Here is a 22126-nt window from a genome sequence, read left to right on the forward strand (position 1 = left end):
CACCCTTTGCCTTGATGACATCTTTGCACACTCTTGGCATTCTCTCAACCAGCATCATGAGGAATGCTTTTCCAACAGTCTTGAAGGAGTTCCCACATATGCTGAGCACTTGTTGGCTGCTTTTCCTTCACTCTGCGGTCCAACTTATCCCAAACCATCTCAATTGGGTTGAGGTCGGGTGATTGTGGCAGCCAGGTCATCTGATGCAGCACTCCATCACTCTCCTTCTTGGTCAAATAGCCCTTACACAGCCTGGAGGTGTGTTTTGAGTCATTGTCTTGTTGAAAAACAAATGATAGTCCCACTAAGCGCAAACCAGATGGGATGGCGTATCGCTGCAGAATGCTGTGGTAGCCATGCTGGTTAAGTGTGCCTTGAATTCTAAATAAATCACTGACAGTGTCACCAGCAAAGCACCCCCACACCATCACACCTCCTCCTCCATGCTTCACGGTGGGAACCACATATGCAGAGATCATCCGTTCACCTATAGTGCGTCTCACAAAGACACGGCGGTTGGAACCAAAAATCTCAAATTTGGACTCATCAGACCAAAGGACAGATTTCCACCAGTCTAATGTCCATTGCTCGTGTTTCTTGGCCCAAGCAAGTCTCTTATTATTGGTGTCCTTTAGTAGTGGTTTCTTTGCAACAATTCGACCATGAAGGCCTGATTCTCCTCTGAACAGTTGATGTTGAGATGGGTGTTTGTTACTTGAACTCTGTGAGGTGCAATCTGAGGTGCAGTTAATTGCCGATTTCTGAGGCTGGTAACTCTAATGAACTTATCCTTGATGTTTATTGCGACTGCACTAGAAGAATGATGGACTGTTGTTTCTCTTTGCTTATTTGAGCTGTTCTTGCCATAATATGGACTTGGTATTTTACCAAATAGGGCTATCTTCTGTATACCACCCCTACCTTGTCACAACACAACTGATTGGCTCAAACGCATTAAGAAGGAAATAAATTCCACAAATTAACTTTTAACAAGGCACACCTGTTAATTGAAATGCATTCCAGGTGACTACCTCATTAAGCTGGTTGAGAGCATGCCAAGCGTGTGCAAAGCTGTCATCAAGGCAAAGGGTGGCTACTTTGAGGAATCTCATATATAAAATATATTTTGATTTGTTTAACACATTTCTGCTTACTACATGATTCCATATGTGTTATTTCATATTTTTAATGTCTTCACTATTATTCTACAATGTAGAAAATAGTCAAGATTAAGAAAAACCCTGGAATGAGTAGGTGTGTCCAAACTTTTGACTGGTACTGTATATACAGTATATATACAGTATATATACAGTATTATATATATATATATATATATTGTGAAAGAATACTCAGGTTTCCTCCTTAGGTTGATCGTCACGTGTTACATGGACATACATGGAGTCAAGAGTCACTAGACCTTCCAAGAAGGAGCCATCATCCCATGGGCACTCTAAGAATTCATAGAGGTTAGAAGCAGCCTGTATCACATATAGAGTCACCATAACCGAGAAGAGATATGCCAATCAAACCCCAATGTGCCGGGATGTCTAGCCCACCCATTGAGGGTCAAATACTACACATACCAGGTGTAGCTGGAGCTTTGAGTTAGTCAGACATCAAATTGAGCTCATCTGGAAACCATCCTACTTGGAGGCCAAGTTTTTAGTATTACCCCCTCCTAATCCTAATATAACCAACCAGGAGTTGCATGGCAGGAGTTGCTGGAGTCTGAGTCAGACAAGACTTTCCATGGATACCACTGTGACTCAAAGACAAGGTTGGGAAGATGAGAGATTCCTAAGCCTGCCCTGTGTTTAGCTGACGTGAGAATATGATCTCATGCAGTCAGTGGTGCTGCATCATATGATCCAGGGTGTGGTTTCCAGGCAGACTCCGCTATGGAGGTTGGCCCTGACTGACTGACAGAGCAGAGAGCAAGGAGCCGGAACATCTGTTTGTGGGCAGCCAGTGAGTCTGAATACTTGTCTGGTGCCAACTGGAGCCCGAGGCACGTAGCCTACCAGTATTTGTCAAGCTGCCTACTGTATATCAAACTTCTGATTCAACTTTGACAACATGCCTTCATTTGGAAAAGTTACTATAGTAAATACAGTGCATTCCGAAAGTATTCAGACCCCTTGACTTTTTCCACATGTTGTTACGTTACAGCCTTATTCTAAAATTGATTCAATATTTGTTTTCCTCGTCAATCTACACACAATACCCCATATTACCCCATAATGACAAAGCGAAAACAGGTAAAAAATAAAAAACAGAAAAACCTTATTCACATAAGTATTCAGACCCTTTGAGCTCAGGTGCATCCCGTTTCCATTGATCATCCTTGACATGTTTCAACAACTTGATTGGAGTCCACCTGTGGTAATTTCAATTGATTGGACATGATTTGGAAAGGCAAACACCTGTCTATATAAGGTCCCACAGTTGACAGTACATGTCAGAGCAAAAACCAAGCCATGAGGTCGAAGGAATTGTCCGTAGAGCTCCGAGACAGGATTGTGTCGAGGCACAGATCTGGGGAAGAGTACCAAAAAATGTCTGCAGCATTGAAGGTCCCCAAGAACACAGTGGCCTCCATCATTCTTAAATGGAAGAAGTTTGGAATCACCAAGACTCTTCCTAGAGCTGGCCGCTCGGCCAAACTGAGCAATCGGGGGAGAAGGGCCTTGGTCAGGGAGGTGACCAAGAATCCGCTGGTCACTCTGACAGAGCTCCAGATTGCCACTGTGGAGATGGGAGAACCTTCCAGAAGGTCAACCATCTCTGCAGCACTCCACCAATCAGGCCTTTATGGTAGAGTGGCCAGACGGAAGCCACTCCTCAGTAAAAGCACATGACAGCCCGCTTGGAGTTTACCAAAAGGCACCTAAAGGACTCTCAGACCATGAGAAACAAGTATCTCTGGTCTGATGAAACTCAGATTGAACTCTTTGGCCTGAATGCCAAGCTTCAAGTCTGGAGGAAACCTGGCACCATTCCTACGGTGAAGCATGGTGGTGGCAGCATCATGCTGTGGGGATGTTTTTCAGCGGCAGAGACTGAGAGAGTAGTCAGGATCGAGGGAAAGATGAACAGAGAGATACAGAGAGATCCTTGATGGAAACCTGCTCCAGAGCTCTCAGGACCTCAGACTGGGGCGAAGGTTCACCTTCCAACAGAACAACGACCCTAAGCACACAGTCAAGACAACGCAGGAGTAGCTTCAGGACAAGTCTCTGAATGTCCTTGAGTGGCCCAGCCAGAGCCTTTACTTGAACCCGATCGAACATCTCTGGAGAGACCTGAAAGTAGCTGTGCAGCGACGCTCCCCATCCAACCTGACAGAACTTGAGAAGATCTGCAGAGAAGAATGGGAGAAACTCCCCAAATACAGGTGTGTCAAGCTTGTAGCGTCATACCCAAGAAGACTTGAGGTTGTGATCGCTGCCAATGGTGCTTCAACAAAGTATCGCTGCCAATGGTGCTTCAACAAAGTACTGAGTAAAGGGTCCTAATACTTATGTAAATGTGATATTTAATTTTTTACTACATTTGCAAAAAATACTAAAAACCTGTTTTTGGTTTGTCATTATGAGGTATGTGTGTAGATTGATGAGGGGAAAAAACCATTTAATCCATTTTAAAAGAAGGCTGTAACGTAACAAAATGTGGAAAAAGTCAAGGGGTCTGAATACTTATGAATGCACTGTAAACCAGACTAGACAGCACTCCTTGATTCAATAAGGGCTGTCATGTAATGATTGTGTGGGCACTGTAATACTATTTTCACACTACAGGGTTGAGCCAATCAGAGCCAAGCCGTATTGTGCTGGCCTGTTTTTATCTACCATAGTTTTCAGAGACTCTACTGGAAAGGAGGATATCCGAGCCAGCACAATACGGTTCGGGTCAGCATGATAGTGTGAAAAGGGTATAACAGTCTTGAACTAAAGTGTTACCCACAGTTGAATCACCTTGCCCAGTCCTCTGGGGTATGTTATGTGTCCTCATTTGCAGGGTGCCCATAAATGCAACAACAAAAAAGTTCCACATGGGTGCTGAGTTAATGACATGGCACAGAGGGCATGGTGCCAGTGTTGGCATAGCCTTGAGGATCCTGTTGTAAGGGACAAAATGCAAAGATGGCCAACTGCCTACTGCACCCACAACAGCTGTGGCATTCATCAATTATTCTTTATCATCATATACAGTGGCAGTAGGACACCTAACCCGAATTGTATTGGGTATATAATTAGCCTAACAAATGGACAATGTGTAAAAATGTAAATAATCTAATGACCGGACAGGATCCATTGCTACTGTAGGTCGTCATACAATGCTCAGCTGCCAGCATAGTTCATATAGCTAAATTACAATCCAAACCCAGCAAGCCTCACAGATGAAGGGCAGTCGCCAAGATATACAGCATGGAAGCAGAATTGTTTTATATAAGACAGCACACTTCCATGGGTTATTGAAGTGATGGACTTGGTCTTCAATTTATAAAACTTGCCAAATTAAAATAACAAGCAATGATAGCATAACAAAATGACCATTAACTGAATTTCTTTGCCACAGACCCACTTCCGACTGATAGTAGAAAGAAAAACATAACAATGTGTTGTATATCCAATGATAGAGCTATATCTAGAGTTGATTGAGTACCTAGCGCTGGGAAAAGTGATAGCAGGCAATAACTCAAGGTAAGGCCCCATTATGAGAGTTTTAGGAGGGGATAACGTTTTGTTTAATGTTCAGTAAAGGTTTGCAAAAGTTGTTGGAGTAGTCCTTACGGACAGACATAGTTTGTTTAGGTATTTAAACATGGATGTTATTACCACGTGCATTGTTTAAATACACCGTCACTTTAAGGCTTTGACCACTTACCGCTTTATCAAACTCCATCTCTGAAAAGAATCTATACCAAGGCTCATTCTCTAAATGTACATCTTCTGGACTTATGTCCTGAGTCTACAGAGGCATGGCAACAAGGAAAGCAGGAGAAAGACAAAGAGAAGACAGTTCAGACAGCACAGAATTTACAGACACAGGTGATGAGGAGATGACACATTTATGATGTGATCCAGACAACATTCCCGACATAATGAATTTCTAAACAAAAGAGTTCCCAATCAGAAAGAATTCCTAAAGATTTCTCTTTATGTGCAGGTGAAATATCCAAGGCAAAAAAAAGAAGGACATTTTGGAATTTGGATCTTATACATATTTGTTCTCAAATGTATAAAGACATAGAATGCACATAACATATAATAATATGAAGCAGTCATCTGAATTTTACTCAACTGGAATGTGTAGTGTGTGCATATGTGTAAGAGAAGATACGCAAGTGTAATTCTACATGCTTTCATAGGTCCCATCTGCTTTGTATTCCTATTTGTGAAATACTATTATTTTACTTATTTTAATGTTAATATAAATAGTTTCCTAATATGTTTATATCAATCATTGAGCCACAATGGGAATAAGAAATACAATAATCCACAGAACTACAGCTACAGTATAATAGGCTAAATGAAAATAAGAGACTGTATAGTCCGCTGCTAATGCAGCCAGGAACCTGACACAGAACCACTGACCATGGTCTGTAGTTACAGAGACTGTCACGTCACATGCAGTGTTTGTCTGACAATGATGGACAGCATGAACAAGGCCTTGTTCTCTACTGTTCAGTATGTGGTGCCACTGGGATTGGTCCAAAACCGCATCATAACCCCTAATAGCTTACCATAAAAGACAAACAATGATTACATTATGATATAATCAAATAACTATTATACTGTAGAGGAGATGCAACTCTATTATATTCTGTATGAGCCACACAAAGAGGCTGTTAGCTAAACCAACTGTCAGCTTAAACATATATGCAGCATTTATTTAAAGGCCTACTCCTTAATGAATCTCATGAGGAATTTATGAGTGATACTCTTTAAGAATCAATGGGTGTATGTCATAAAAAATGACTGTAAATATCACAGTGGGCCTTTAATTCCTCTTTGATGGAGTTGATTCTATAATTTCAATTGAACCCTGGTAGCGCACACTGTATTGGGACAATGATCTACCTACCGGTATTCATATTGTCAAAGCTAATAAAAAAAGAGATCCCTCACAGACATCGCCTGATGTCACAATATCCATTGCATTATTAATATTTTTACAGGCATTTGCACTTATACTGTGTACTGTGTCCGACTCCTTTCCCAGCAGATTCAATCCAATTCAAGCCGTTGGTTGAAACACTGCAAGACAATGTCCATGGCTTCTAAGTGATACCTCCACACCGCCAGCTAGGTCATCTGTCATTGTAATAGGATCCCCCTTTAGGAATGTTGTACACATGGAAATTCAGTCTACACATACATTGCCTACTAGAGCTGCCCTAGTTAGTGAAGCAGCCACCCTAAGCTCTTAGAGGGAAACAGCTTACACAACATTGGTAGTATAGAGACTGCAGAGGCAAACACAGAAACACACATGTGGCACTGGACGCATGGCTGTCGTACCTTTCTCTCCAGTTTCAGCACCGACGATTTTCCCGGCTCGTACTCGAAGATGCTTTTGGGCTCGGCACGGTACTTCCTGGTGTCTACCTTTTTGTCAGGGGGCTCCCACTTGTTCCTGCAGGAGGGAGGGGAGAGCAAATCCCTATCAAGTCAAGCAGTCTCCATGGCAACCGACTGGGGCTAGTGTTTTGGGTGACAGCTCCATCATCAACAGCGTTTTCCCATACAGTAAAGCTCATGCCCCTCCCACTCCCCATCTCTTTTTCCTCTTGTTCTCTCTCTCTCCATCAGCGCTGTCTTATGAAATGTTTTATAAATAATAAAATATACCGTCATGTCAAGGCATGAATCAAATCATGCTAGCGAATTAGACTGAACCAAAGACCCTAGCTGCATTTCCTGAGAGAATACACCACAAGGTGTGGTCAATGTCATCTGCTTCAGGATATAGAATTCCAATTTGGTTCCACTGGGAATAAGGGGGCAAAGACTAAAACAACTGGGCCTAGTGTTGCATTTAATATTTTTACGGAAGTTTGAAACAAATGCTTTCTATTACACCTGTTAGTTACGGATCAAACAGCTTATTGTAGTGGGGAAATCCAGGTATTTCATCATGTTACTTGTAAAACACAAAAGTCATTGTCAAAGAGCAGAGAGTGTTCCACAAGCGGTCAACAAACACAAATGCGGTCTCAGATGGTTCAAACGCTAGAGGTAACTAGAGGAAACATGTATATACCAAGGAAGGCGCTCGAGCCAATCAGGCACGCCATCCGCAGCTTCCGTGAGCAACAGTTTATCCTCTATCACCTGTCTTCCTTAATTAATTCATCACTCATTCCTCCACACGCCTAGGAGAGTGGATTTTCTTTGTCAGCACTGACATTAAGGGGAGGGGTGAGGAGGCTGTTTAGTCACATCTAGTATGACAACAAGCACATGAGTTAGTAGAGGTTAGAGAGGACCTAACTGGAGGTTACCATGATTCAATGTCAGAGGTGAGGATGTACTGCTCTGTACTCGTCTAATTCTAATTCCTAAAAAAACATCTAATATAAACACAAAAGTTGAATTCTTGAATGTTTGACAAGCATGTATTCAAGTGTGTAGGTTACATGTTACGTGGTGTATGTATACTGTACCTCATTAAATATTCACTATCACACCAAACATTAATATAATTGTATACCTCTTATTGTATCTCATTACAGTCCCTCACTTAAAAGTGCTACAAAAAATGCATCCCCTTGTGAACTGCTCTGCAGAGGCAACACATTTATTATGAAGAGTGAGTTCAATGGGTTAAGAGGTCTTCGAGGATACACTATACTACTCTCCATGTTAAGAGGAAGCAGCAATAGAAAAGGAATTACCTTTTGGAAGGTTTGAGGGAAGAGGACCGCGTTGGCACAGGTATAGACAACCTATGGTCAACTTCAGCAGCACTTTTTGACCGTGGGACCCCTTTCACTGAAAATAAACACACAAGAACAACAGACACTGCTATGAAAGCAGCTTGTAATGTTTAGCTTAAACTGAAATAATCTGAAATATTTTCTCAGTGCGTTAAGTCCCTCCTATATCTCAGTTGGTAGAGCATGGCGCTTGCAACGCCAGGGTTGTGGGTTCGATTCCCACGGGGGGCCAGTATGAAACATTTATGCACTCACTAACTGTAAGTCGCTCTGGATAAGAGCGTCTGCTAAATGACTAAGATGTCAATGTAAAGTGTCTGAGTAGGGAATGTGATTGTACAGTACATTTAAACAAGATCCAAAGATCATGCTACTGAGATCACAATATAGATATTATATTAATTTCTCAATCTATGAGCATGACAACTGCCAAAACTCACCATCTTCCACAAAACCGTTGGGGGAGTGACCATCATCTGAAAGAGAGAGAAAAAACATGATTATTTATTGACTATAAACATGTACTTACTAGCCTGCTACAAGATTATAACAAACACTAGGTCAATCCACTGGCAGTTCCACTTGTATACGGTCTATGCTATGCAGTGTTAATCAAGGGTGACCCAATCTATTATCTGTTAATGAGCTTGTTATAGTGGTGCTACATATTTAGATACTCAATATAACCAGTAGAGGTCGCTTTGGTAGCACCAGTGCCACACTATAATGACAGAATTCTGTGAACTGCTTATTATAGCAATGTTACAAGCAGTGAACTTGTAGAATGGCAAGGTCAAGTATGTGTTTACTACATTAATCAACTGTACAAGACTGACACCTTAACGCAGGCTTTCCCAAACTAGGTCCTGCCCCCCGGGAGCACGTTTAGTTTTTTGCCCTAGCGCTACACAGCTGATTCAAATAACCAACTCGGGACCGAGTTTGGGAAACCCTGCGTTAACGTGTCAGTTTTGTACAGTTGATTAACCTTGCCTCAACACATGCTCTAAGATATCTACAACAGATGTGTGATTAAGAATAAAACATGTATAAAACAAAATGTTCGGGGATTACAGACCATGCGTCTACAACAATAGCTTTCCAGGAGAGGCCAGCTTTTTAAAAATAAACATCTAATCATGATGGCTGAAAATCAATACTCATTGTTAATTCAAATACATTATGCTGATAGATACAGTATGTATTTCATACATTTCTGCTGTAATGCAGGGTATAGCCAGAGCCTTATATCAAATATAAGGCTATAAAACCGGGTACAGCTCTTCAAAGGGCACAGTAAGCGTCTCTTCCTCTTCTGTAATTGCCCAGTACAGTACGTCCTTTATTCCATTAGTTCAGACATTATATTTCTTCAAACACACTGTAAATAGAGTGCTTTTCATAGGTTGTGTCAGTCAAAACACTTCAGAAGAAGCATTACTTCTCTATAAACAGATCCAATCGATTAACATCCGTATGAATAAGTAATGCAGTTCTTGGAAATTTCGGAATAGTCTACACATTTCGTACAAACTTTCTTCGATCAACTATTTGATTTATTGCTCAATTGATTGATTGATTCAGTGAATAACTAGACATATCAGCTTGCCTGGAAGCAGACATGAGCAGAAACAAAGGAAAAGGAAGTAGGTCTGTACACAGTACATATATACTGTACAAAACTGCATGCAGGGGGATGTAAGCCTACATTAGACATGCTTGGCATTTATGATTTAAAAACAACTGTCAACTGTTAGATAGTACAAACAGCTAAATAACTATTATTTCAGTGGGTCAATACAGAATAACTGAATGCACATGCACACACAAATAGAGCGTTTTTACACCGATTAGACCTGATTGAATTTAGTCTAGTGTAAAAAGGCTAATAATCTACTGTAGATGGAACACAGGCCGTGTGGTCTACTACTGCCTGTACAGTACATACAGAGCCTCTCTGTCGTGCTTGGTTGCTGTAATCTACGCACTTGAGCACCATCTAGTGGCTCAAATGTTCCCAATCTAGCTACAGTACTGCATCTTTTGTTCAGGAAGAACTTGACTTGCCAGGAAATATCTGTACATTAATATATACATTTTAAAACGTGAGCAGAGCTTACAATCTATTTTGTATGGATTAGTTAATGCGAATTGTTATTTTTTGCATTAATGTTAAATATCAGACAACAGTTAAAGTGAATTCGCAGTGTAGTTTTCTATTAGTCTCACTCTTAGTTTTGCTAAGCAATCAAGTGCTCCATTTACAGACCTGTTTTCAATTCTATCATGGCAATGGTAAGTAACAAAAGCAGAGTCAATGCAGTAATAAGGGCATTATAAAGAAGGGATTATACATGATTAGTAAAGTCAGGAAGTGGAGCCATGATTGCTACTGGGTACCTGTGGTTTTCATCTGCCTAGGATCATAGGATTCAGGGAATATGTAGGTGGGGCGGTATGGGTTTTCCTCAACAGGTTCTGAGCGAGGCGACAGAGACACAAAACACACACAGCGTGACAGCAATGAACACACTCACAGACTCACAAAGACAACGGCTTGACAGAAACAACTGACACGCAGGTCAACATCAAGTCAAACACACACGAGAACAGTGAGTTAGATTTTCATTATGATCCCCTTACCTGGAATTCTGTGTATTTGTTTGAACATGTTCTTGTACCAGTCCTTGGACTTCTCTGTGTTCTGAAAATAACATAGTCATGGTTTTTGCCATATCTAAAAATAAACAGGGGTTCTGACAAATATATGGGTAAAAGTAGATTAGCGATTGGCAGTGAGGCATATTGATTTACTCCCATGGCTGCAGGAAGTAGGGGTGCTGATAAATCAGAAAAAAATAATAATAAGTACTACACTGGGCCTTTATTACTCCTGTATGAGCGGACCAAAATAGCCATCAGCAGCACGGGGAGAATGTCACGGTTTCGGCCGAGGCTGCCTCTCTTCCTTGCTCGGGCAGGCTTCGGTGTTCGTCGTCTCCGGAATACTAGCTGCCACAGTTGCATGTTTCTATGTTCGTTTGCTTTTGTCTGATTGTTGTTACACCTGTTAGCGTTTAGTGTACTTAGTGTCCTATAAGTTCTCGTTGTGTTTGTCTAGTGTTGGGTGTGATTGTTTTACTGTCGTGCCGGTAGGCTGTATTTCTACTGTTTGCTCGGTTGAGCTATCTCCATTGTTTGGAGTGTTTTTGTCGCACCTGTTAGTGCGCCCGTTATTTTCGCCTACGTGCGGAGTTTCGCCTCAGGGCGTTTGTTTGTGATTGTTTTTCGTGTGCATCACTAAAGTCTGTTGGACTAACGTTCTGCGTCCTGCGCCTGATTCCACCACCACACCCACCTACATCTACCTTGACAGAATCACACACCTTTACTCGATGGAATCAGCAGGAGCCACAGCAGCACCGGCGACGTTGGAGGACAGGGTCCGCGAACAAAATGACCAGATCCTGCGGATGGGGTCCGCACTACAGGAGGTGATCACTACCATCCGAGGCTGGGAGACCCGAGGGACTCCTCCACCGCCATCCTCCCTGCCCGCACCATCGGCAAGTCAGCCCATTCCCGCTCCGGAACCCAGAGGAGTTCGACTCTCGCTCCCGAGGGCCTACGATGGGACCGCGGCCGGGTGTCAGGGATTCCTTCTCCAGGTGGAGCTTTACCTGGCCACCGTGCACCCGGCGCCCTCGGGACACGAGAGCGTGTCCGCCCTGATCTCCTGCCTTTCTGGGAAGGCGTTGGAATGGGCCAACGCAGAGTGGAGGAGAATCGACGCTAACACCATCACCTACGACGAGTTCTCCCGCCGCTTCAGGGCGGTGTTTGGGAAAGCGGCGGGGGAGCGTCTGGTCTGCCTCCGGCAGGGGAGGAGGAGTGCCCAGGAGTTTGCCTTAGAATTCCGTACTCTAGCGGCGGATGCAGGGTGGAATGAGCGGGCTCTCATCGATCACTACCGATGTAGTCTACGCGAGGACGTCCGTAGGGAGCTGGCCTGTAGGGACACCAGCCTCTCGTTCGACCAGTTGGTCGACATGTCCATCAGGCTGGATACCCTGCTAGCTACTCGCGGACGTTCCGAGGGGGGTCCGTCCATTTCACCCTCCAGCGCCTCCGAGCCGTGCCCCATGGAGCTCGGGGGCGCTGGCGCTAGAGAGAGGAGGGGTCGGCTTACGAGGGGGTCCATCTCCTGCACCAACTGTGGTCGGGGAGGACACACCGCGGCTAGGTGCTGGGGATGGCCTCCTAGGGGAGAGGACGACAGGTCCCGCACTGGGGAGTCCTTCCAGGTGAGTAGGCGCCCCACTCACCCAGAGCTCTCTGTTGCACATTTCTGTATACTTGTGCGTTTTCCACAGGTAGCACCTCATTCCCAGCATAAGGCGCTGGTAGATTCAGGCGCGGCTGGGAATTTTGTTGATAAGAAGTTTTGTTTAGCCTTAGGGATTCCCCTTCTCCCTGTTGACGTTCCCTTCCCCGTTCATGCCCTAGATAGCCGTCCGTTGGGTGCGGGCTTGATCAGGGAGGTCACTGCGCCACTTAGGATGTGTGCGCAGGGGGGTCATTAGGAGATGATCCAGCTATTTCTGATCGACTCGCCTGCGTATCCAGTGGTGCTGGGCATGCCCTGGTTGAGTACCCATAACCCATCTATTTCGTGGCAGGAGAGGGCTCTGATGGAGTGGTCTGCCCAGTGTGTGGGTCGATGTTTAGGCGTTTCCGTAGGGGCTACCTCGGTGGAGAGTCCAAACCAGGTGCCCGCATTGCACGTTCCCCCTGAGTATGGGGATTTGGCGATTGTGTTCAGTAAGTCGAGAGCGACGCAGTTGCCTCCCCATAGGCAGGGAGATTGTGAGATAGACCTCCAGGCAGGAGCTGCGCTCCCACGGAGCCATGTGTATCCTCTGTCTCAGGAGGAGAAGAGAGCTATGGAGACGTACATAGACGAATCTCTGAGACAAGGATACATACGGCCCTCCACTTCCCCTGCGTCCTCGAGTTTCTTTTTTGTGAAGAAAAAGGATGGAGGATTACGCCGTGCATTGATTACCGTGGTCTCAATCAGATCACGGTGAAGTACAGTTATCCACTCCCGCTGATTGCGACCATGACGGAGTCATTGCATGGGGCGCGTTTCTTCACTAAATTAGATCTCAGGAGCGCGTACAACTTGGGTGGGCATTAGGGGGGCGATGAATGGAAGACAGCCTTTAGTACCACCTCGGGCCATTACGAGTATCTTGTCATGCCATACGGGTTGATGAACGCTCCTTCAGTTTTCCAATCATTCGTGGATGAGATCTTCAGGGACATGCAGGGACAGGGGGTGGTCGTGTACATCGATGACATTCTCGTGTACTCGCCTACCCGAGTCGAGCATGTGGCCCTGGTGCGCCGAGTGTTGCGGAGGCTGTTGGAGCACGACCTGTATGTCAAGGCAGAGAAGTGTCTGTTCTTCCAGGAGTCTGTCTCCTTTTTGGGTTATCAGTTGTCTGCGTCAGGGGTGAAGATGGAGGTAGACCGGGTGTCAGCCGTGCGTAATTGGCAAACGCCAACCACTGTGAAGGAGGTGCAGCAGTTTTTGGGGTTTGCAATTATTACCGGAGGTTTATCCGGGGTTTTGGACAGGTGGCAGCTCCCATAACGTCTCTTTTGAAGGGGGTCCGGTGCGTCTGCAGTGGTCAGCCGAGGCGGACAGGGCGTTTGGGAGGCTGAAGGACCTGTTTACCTCGGCTCCGGTGCTGGTGCATCCGGATCCCTCTTTGCCATTTCAGGTAGAGGTGGACGCGTCAGAGGCCGGTATAGGAGCCGTGCTGTCGCAACGGTCCGGCGCGCCACCTAAACTCCGCCCCTGTGCTTTTTATTCCAAGAAGCTCAGTCCGGCGGAGCGAAACTATGACGTGGGGGACAGGGAGCTGTTAGCCGTGGTACAGGCCCTAAAGGTGTGGAGGCACTGGCTTGAGGGGGGCTCAACACCCTTTCCTCATTTTGACGGACCACCGTAACCTGGAGTACATCCGGGCAGCGAGGAGGCTGAACCCTCGCCAGGCGAGGTGGAATATGTTTTTGACCCGGTTCACATTTAAGATCACGTACATCCCTGGGTCACAGAACGGTAAGGCAGATGCACTGTCTCGGCGGTATGACACGGAGGAGAGGTCCGTGGAGCCCACTCCCATACTGCCGGAGTCGTGTCTGGTGGCACCGGTAGTGTGGGAGGTCGATGCTGAACTCGAGCGGGCGTTACGTGCCGACCCTAGTCCACCTCAATGCCCGGAGGGTCGGGAAGTACGTTCCGCTCGAGGTTCGGGATCGATTGATCTATTGGGCTCACACGTCACCCTCCTCTGGACACCCTGGTATCGGCCGGACAGTGCACTGTCTTAGTGCCAAGTACTGGTGGCCCACGTTGGCGAGGGATGTGAGGGTTTATGTTTCCTCCTGCTCGGTGTGCGCCCAGTGTAAGGCGCCTAGACATCTGCCGAGGGGTAAGTTACTACCCTGCCCGTTCCACAACGACCATGGTCTCACCTCTCGGTGGATTTCCTCACTGACCTTCCTCCTTCACAGGGGAATACCACTATACTGGTCGTTGTGGACCGGTTTTCTAAGGCCTGTCGTTTTGCTCCTATGCCGGGCCTTCCTACTGCCCTGCAAACCGCCGAAGCATTATTCACCCATGTGTTTCGGCACTACGGGGTACCCGAGGATATTGTGTCTGATCGAGGTCCCCAATTTACCTCCAGAGTCTGGAGAGCTTTTATGGAGCGGTTGGGGGTCTCGGTGAGCCTCACCTCGGGTTACCACCCGGAGAGTAATGGGCAGGTGGAACGCGTGAACCAGGATGTGGGTAGGTTTCTTAGAACATACTGCCAGGACCGGCCGGAGGAGTGGGCAAGGTACGTTCCCTGGGCCGAAATGGCCCAGAATTCCCCTACGCCATTCCTCCACTAACCTAACCCCTTTCCAATGTGTGTTGGGTTACCAGCCGGTTCTGGCACCTTGGCAGCAGAGCCAGATCGAGGCTCCTGCGGTGGATGAGTGGGCGCGGCGCTCGGAGGAGACATGGAACGCTGCACACGTCCACCTGCAGCGGGCCCTCCGTCGTCATAAGGCGAGCGCCGATCTCCACCGCAGTGAGGGACCGGTGTACGCACCTGGTGATCGAGTCTGGCTCTCTACCAGAAACCTGCCCCTCCGCCTGCCCTGTCGGAAACTGGGTCGGCGGTTTGTAGGGCCATTTAAAGTCCTGAGAAGGTTGAACGAGGTGTGTTACAAATTACAACTACCTGTTGAGTATAAAAGTATTAACCCCTCGTTCCATGTGTCTCTTCTCAGGCCGGTGGTAGCTGGCCCACTCCAAGAAAGTGAGATCAGGGAGACTCCTCCGCCCCCATTGGACATCGAGGGGGCACCGGCGTACTCCGTGCGGTCCATCTTGGATTCGAGACGTCGGATGGGGGGTCTCCAATATCTAGTGGAGTGGGAGGGGTACGGCCCGGAGGAACGGTGCTGGGTGCCGAGGAGAGACATTTTGGACCCGTCTCTCCTGACGGAATTCCATCGTGGGCACCCGACGCACCCTGCTCCGCGTCCTCCTGGTCGTCCCCGAGGCCGGAGTCGGCGCACGTCTGGAGCCGCGCGTCAAGGGGGGGGTACTGTCACGGTTTCGGCCGAGGCTGCCTCTCTTCCTTGCTCGGGCAGGCTTCGGCGTTCGTCGTCTCCGGAATACTAGCTGCCACCGTTGCATGTTTCTATGTTCGTTTGCTTTTGTCTGATTGTTGTTACACCTGTTAGCGTTTAGTGTAATTAGTGTCCTATAAGTTCTCGTTGTGTTTGTCTAGTGTTGTGTGTGATTGTTTTACTGTCGTGCCGGTAGGCTGTATTTCTACTGTTTGCTCGGTTGAGCTATCTCCATTGTTTGGAGTGTTTTTGTCGCACCTGTTAGTGCGCCCGTTATTTTCGCCTACGTGCGGAGTTTCGCCTCAGGGCGTTTGTTTGTGATTGTTTTTCGTGTGCATCACTAAAGTCTGTTGGACTAACGTTCTGCGTCCTGCGCCTGATTCCACCACCACACCCACCTACATCTACCTTGACAGAGAACCCCCCCCAGCCCTAAACATCTTCCCGTGGCCATGTGTACTCCTCAGCATCAAATGAAAAATGCCCTGTGAAGATTATTTTTAAAAGGCACAAAGTTAATTACAATGTTTTTGGGCCTTACACAATTATGCACAACTCATAACATCTGGACTCATAGGTTTGTGTTCTTAGCTGTAGTTGTTGTCATTATTTGGCATGACCACGAACATAGGAGTTGGCTATACAGCTCAAACAGATCTGGGACCAGGCTACTGTCCTCTCTTTATACAGTAACGTAATGTTTTCTTACCCGTACTGGCACGATGGGCTGGTTCAGTGGGCCCAAGACGGGGGATTGTGAGAACCTCATCCTCTTGCCATCCATGTCTGGGTGTTGGCTCTGTTCCCTCTCTGCCCCAATTATAGGTCCTGGATCAGGCGATTTGTCCCTCTCTGGGGCGGGGTCTGAAAAAGCCAACATTGCTGTGTCAAAGGGAAGAGAAGCCCTACAGTGGGTTCTACTAGTCAAAATGTAGTAGATGCACTGTACTTTAGGTCTACATAAATGGTGGGCAACCAGTTTACCCCATATAATCCACAAGCATACTATGCAAATGATATACATTAATTTTAATGGTGAAACATGATTATGAACAAGATTACACAAAAATACCACGGCAATGAAAATACTTAGTTTGAGATACCAAATTATATATAAAAGTCATTTTTTAATAAGATATCATGGTATTGTATGGGGTACTCTCCATCCGTGGTATTGGACTGAAACAGGAAGGGACTATTTGGACGAAAAAGGGGCTAAATTGCCTTTATTATTGCGTAATGAAACTGAATGATGTCCAGCCAGGGGCACAAATATCCAGTAGACAACACACAATTTGCTAGAACTTCAGAGCATACCTTTCATTCTAGAAATATGCTTTTGTTGCTCTGTTGTGAAGAGAGGACAGAGATGGGCAAAGGACAATAAAACAAAGCTAATCAAAGGGGTCAAGTCTGAGCTGCTCTGAGCTGGTCAATCCATGTTGGCTAACATACAGACAGGTCCAAGCAGCCTTTCAGTCAGTCTCACTGGACTCTCTATCCCAGACACATAAATGCACAAAAAACAATGCAGCAATGTCTGACGACTAAACAGATATTGATAACAAAACTGCTATCGGCACACAAAGTGAAGGACACTTGTCACGAATTCAGCCGAGGCTGCCCCTCCTCCTTGCTCGGGCAGGTTTCGGCGTTCGTCGTCACCGGAGTACTAGCTTCTACCGATCCATGTTTCTATGTTCTACTTGTTTTGTCTGTATTGGTCTCACCTGTTTCCCATCATGTAATTATGTCTTCCCTATTTAACCCTCTGGCTCACACTGTGTGTTGTGCGTGTTTGTTCATGTTTTGGTTGTCGTACGTGAGCGGGTTTGTTCCTCCCTGCGTGGAGGTATGTTCATTAAGATACCTACGAGTAAAGTACATTTTTCGATTAGCTCTGTGTCCTGCGCCTGACTTCGTCCTACTGCATTACACTGACGCCTTGACAGAAACATGCACCAAATATGGAGTCAGCAGGTACAACCATGCCAGCCGGATCGATGGAGGAACGCGTCCAACAACAAGCGACCATGATCCAGGCTCTCGGCACCGCAACAGAACGCGTGGTGAATACTATGGAGCGATGGGAGAGAGGAGGTTTTCCTATTCCTCCTCCAACTACACCACCACCTACACCGCTGTCCACCTTTTCACCACCTGGGTCCAGTGGGATTCGGCTCTCGCTCCCGAGGGCATACGACGGTACAGCTGCCGGATGTCAGGGTTTTCTGCTCCAGGTAGAGCTATACCTGGCAACCATCCACCTGGCTCCCTCGGTATACGAGAGCGTGTCCGCCCTCATCTCCTGTCTGTCCGGGAAAGCGCTCGAGTGGGTCAACGCCGAGTGGGGAGGAATAGACGCAGCATCTGTACGTTATGAGGAGTTTACCCGCCGCTTTCGGGCGGTATTCGATCATCCACCGGAGGGGAGAGCGGCGGGCAAACGTCTATTCCACCTCAGACATGGGAAGAGGAGTGCACAGGATTTTGCACCCGGACTTTAGGACTCTGGCTGCCAGCACAGGATGGAATGAGAAGGCCCTTATCGACCACTACCAATGCAGCCTAAGGGAGGACGTTCGTCGGGAACTGGCCTGCAGGGACACCAACCTTAACCTGGACCAACTGGTGGATATGTCATTCAGGCTGGATAACCTGTTGGCCACCCGCGGATGTCCGGATCAGGGGCCGTCCATTCCATCCCCCTATGGAGCTCGGAGGTGCTGCTCTTAGGGAGACCGGTAGAGGGGCCGTCCCCTGCACCAACTGTGGCCGCAGAGGACACATTGCTGGTCGGTGCTGGGGAGGGTCTTTAAGGAGTCGAGGCAGTAGGCAGAACACTGGTGGACCGTTTCAGGTGAGTAGGCACCCGACTCACCCAGAGCTCCCTGTTGCGCATATGTGTATAGATGTTGGATTTACAGAGTTTTCCCCTCATTCTCAGCATAAGGCGCTATTAGATTCAGGCGCAGCTGGGAACTTTATTGATCGTCAGTTTTCCCGTAGTTTAGGGATTCCTATTGTGCCTGTTGATGTACCCTTCCCTGTACATTCCCTAGATAGTCGCCCTTTAGGGTCAGGTCTGATTAGGGAGGTCACAGCTCCACTCTGGATGAAGACGCAGGAGGGTCATGAGGAAAAATTAGTCTCTATCTGATTGATTCTCCTGCGTTTCCAGTGGTGTTGGGGCTTCCCTGGTTAACCTCTCATGACCCCATTATTTCATGGCAACAGAGGGCTCTCAAGGGATGGTCAAGTCAGTGCTCGGGGAGGTGTGTAGGTGTTTCCGTAGGGGCAACTACGGTGGAAAGTCCAAACCAGGTTTCCACCATGCACATTCCGCCTGAATATGCAGATTTGGCTCTCGCCTTCTGTAAAAAGAAGGCGACTCAATTACCACCCCATCGACAGGGGGATTGTGCGATAAACCTCCAGGTAGGCGCTGCACTTCCCCGGAGTCACATGTATCCTCTGTCACAGGAGGAGACGGCGGCTATGGAAACATATGTCACCGAATCTCTGAGGCAGGGATACATTCGGCCTTCCACTTCCCCTGTCTCCTCGAGTTTCTTTTTTGTGAAGAAGAAGGATGGGGGCTTACGCCCGTGCATTGACTACTGTGGTCTTAATCAGATCACTGTGAAGTACAGCTATCCACTACCTCTGATTGCTAGTATGACGGAGTCATTGCACAGGGCGCGCTTCTTTACTAAATTGGATCTCAGGAACGCGTACAACCTGGTGCGTATCCGGGAGGGAGATGAGTGGAAGACAGCATTCAGTACCACCTCTGGGCACTATGAGTACCTCGTCATGCCATACGGGTTGATGAATGCTCCATCAGTCTTCCAATCCTTTGTTGATGAGATTTTCAGGGACCTGCACAGACAGGGTGTAGTGGTGTATATTGATGACATTCTCATATCCTCCGCTACACGGGCCGAGCATGTGTCCCTGGTGCGTCAGGTGCTTAGTCGACTGTTGGAGCATGACCTGTATCTGAAGGCTGAGAAATGTCTGTTCTTCCAAGAGTCCATCTCCTTCCTAGGGCACCGCCTGTCTGCGTCAGGTGTGGAGATGGAGATTGACCGCATTTCGGCCGTGCGTAATTGGCCGACTCCAACCACAGTGAAGGAGGTGCAGCAATTCTTGGGTTTTGCCAACTACTACCGGAGGTTTATCCGGGGCTTTGGTCCGGTAGCGGCTCCCATTACCTCCTTGCTGAAGGGGGGACCGGTGCGTCTGCAGTGGTCAGCTGAGGCGGACAGGGCTTTTGGTCACCTGAAGGACCTGTATACCTCGGCTCCAGTGCTGGCTCATCCGGATCCCTCCTTAGCATTCCAGGTTGAGGTGGACGCGTCCGAGGCTGGGATAGGAGCTGTACTGTCTCAGCGCTCGGGTACGCCACCAAAGCTCTGCCCCTGTGCTTTCTTTTCGAAGAAGCTCAGCCCGGCGGAGCGCAACTATGATGTGGGGGACCGGGAGCTGTTAGCTGTGGTTAAAGCTCTGAAAGTGTTTAGGGATTGGCTTGAGGGGGCTAAACACCCTTTTCTCATTTTGACTGACCACCGCAATCTGGAGTACATCCGGGTGGCGAGGAGATTGAACCCTCGCCAGGCAAGGTGGGCCATGTTCTTCACTCGTTTTGTGTTTACTCTTTCTTACAGACCAGGTTCCCAGAACGCTAAGGCAGACGCCCTGTCCCGACTGTATGACACAGAGGAGAGGTCCAATGAGCCCACTCCCACACTTCTGGCGTCGTGTCTGGTGGCACCGGTGGTGTGGGAGGTTGATGCGGACATCGAGCGGGCGTTACGTACCGAGCCCACTCCCCCCCCCCAGTGTCGCATGTACGTGCCGCTCGAGGTTCACGATCGATTGATCTATTGGGCTCACACGTCACCCTCCTCTGGTCATCCTGGCATCGGTCGGACAGTGCACTGTCTTAGTGGGAAGTTATGGTGGCCCACTTTAGCCAAGGACGTGAGGGTTTATGTTTCCTCCTGCTCGGTGTGCGCCCAGTGTAAGGCACCTAGACACCTGCCCAGAGGGAAATTATAACCCCTACCCGTTCCACAACGGCCGTGGTCCCACCTATCGGTGGATTTTGTTACGGACCTTCCCCCCTCACAAGGGAACACCACGATCCTGGTCGTTGTGGATCGGTTTTCAAAGTCCTGCCGTCTCATTCCTATGCCAGGTCTCCCTACGGCACTACGGGGTACCTGAGGATATTGTATCGGATCGGGGTCCCCAGTTCACCTCAAGGGTCTGGAGGGCATTCATGGAACGTCTGGGGGTCTTGATCAGCCTGACCTCAGGTTTTCACCCCGAGAGTAATGGGCAGGTGGAGAGAGTTAACCAGGATGTGGGTAGGTTTCTGCGGTCCTATTGCCAGGATCGGCCAAGGGAGTGGTCGGGTTTTATCCCCTGGGCAGAGATGGCCCAAAACTCACTCCGCCACTCCTCCACTAACCTTTCTCCGTTTCAGTGTGTGTTAGGTTATCAGCCGGTCCTGGCACCTTGGCATCAGAGCCAGATCGAGGCTCCTGCGGTGGATGAGTGGTTTCGGCACTTGGAAGAGACCTGGAACGCTGCCCATGTACGCCTGCAGCGGGCCATCAGGCGACAAAAGGCGAGTTTGTGGGGCCATTTAAAGTCCTGAGGAGATTGAACAAGGTTTGTTATAGGTTACAGCTTCCTCCTAATTACCGTATTAACCGCTCGTTCCATGTGTCTCTCCTCAGGCCGGTAGTAGCTGGTCCACTCCAGGAGTCTGAGGTACGGGAGGTTCCTCCGCCCCCACTGGACATCGAGGGGGCACCGGCGTACTCGGTCCGTTCCATCTTGGATTCGAGACATGCAATATCTCGTGGAGTGGGAGGGGTACGGTCCGGAGGAACGGTGCTGGGTCCCTAGGAGGGACATCCTCGATCCCTCCATGTTGAGGGAATTTCACCGTCGTCATCCGACTCGCCCTGTTCCGCGTCCTCCTGGCCGTCCCCGAGGCCGGGGTTGGCGCACGGCTGGAGCCGCGCGTCAAGGGGGGGGGGTACTGTCACGAATTCAGCCGATGCTGCCCCTCCTCCTTGCTCGGGCAGGCTTCGGCGTTCGTCGTCACCGGAGTACTAGCTGCTACCGATCCATGTTTCTATGTTCTACTTGTTTTGTTTGTATTGGTCTCACCTGTTCCCCATCATGTAATTAGGTCTTCCTTATTTAACCCTCTGGCTCACACTGTGTGTTGTGCGTGTTTGTTCATGTTTTGGTTGTCGTACGTGAGCGGGTTTGTTCCTCCCTGCGTGGAGGTATGTTCATTAAGATACCTACGAGTAAAGTACATTTTTCGATTAGCTCTGTGTCCTGCGCCTGACTTCGTCCTACCTCATTACACTGACGCCTTGACAACACTGAAGCATTGTTGTACCTGATTTATCTGATTTTCCATACTTTTGATTTAAAAAAGCTTTCAGTGTCTGAACT

The 22126-nt window shown here is 47.8% G+C and overlaps 1 protein-coding gene across 1 annotated transcript in view; it reads right to left on the reverse strand.

Annotated features, from left to right (window-relative positions):
- Positions 1–22126, reverse strand: part of LOC121568889 (sorbin and SH3 domain-containing protein 1) — a 105479-nt gene that overhangs the window by 27018 nt on the left and 56335 nt on the right. Inside the window, exons 6-12 of the mRNA XM_045221251.1 lie at positions 16350–16504; positions 10586–10646; positions 10343–10420; positions 8383–8418; positions 7901–7997; positions 6525–6639; positions 4888–4971 (exon numbers count right to left, since the gene is read on the reverse strand). Coding sequence (XP_045077186.1) covers positions 4888–4971; positions 6525–6639; positions 7901–7997; positions 8383–8418; positions 10343–10420; positions 10586–10646; positions 16350–16424 — 546 coding nt within the window. The 5' untranslated portion in view covers positions 16425–16504. The remainder of the gene's footprint in view (positions 1–4887; positions 4972–6524; positions 6640–7900; positions 7998–8382; positions 8419–10342; positions 10421–10585; positions 10647–16349; positions 16505–22126) is intronic.

This window comes from Coregonus clupeaformis, chromosome 1 (assembly GCF_020615455.1).
Source record: "Coregonus clupeaformis isolate EN_2021a chromosome 1, ASM2061545v1, whole genome shotgun sequence".
NCBI classification, from domain to species: domain Eukaryota; kingdom Metazoa; phylum Chordata; class Actinopteri; order Salmoniformes; family Salmonidae; genus Coregonus; species Coregonus clupeaformis.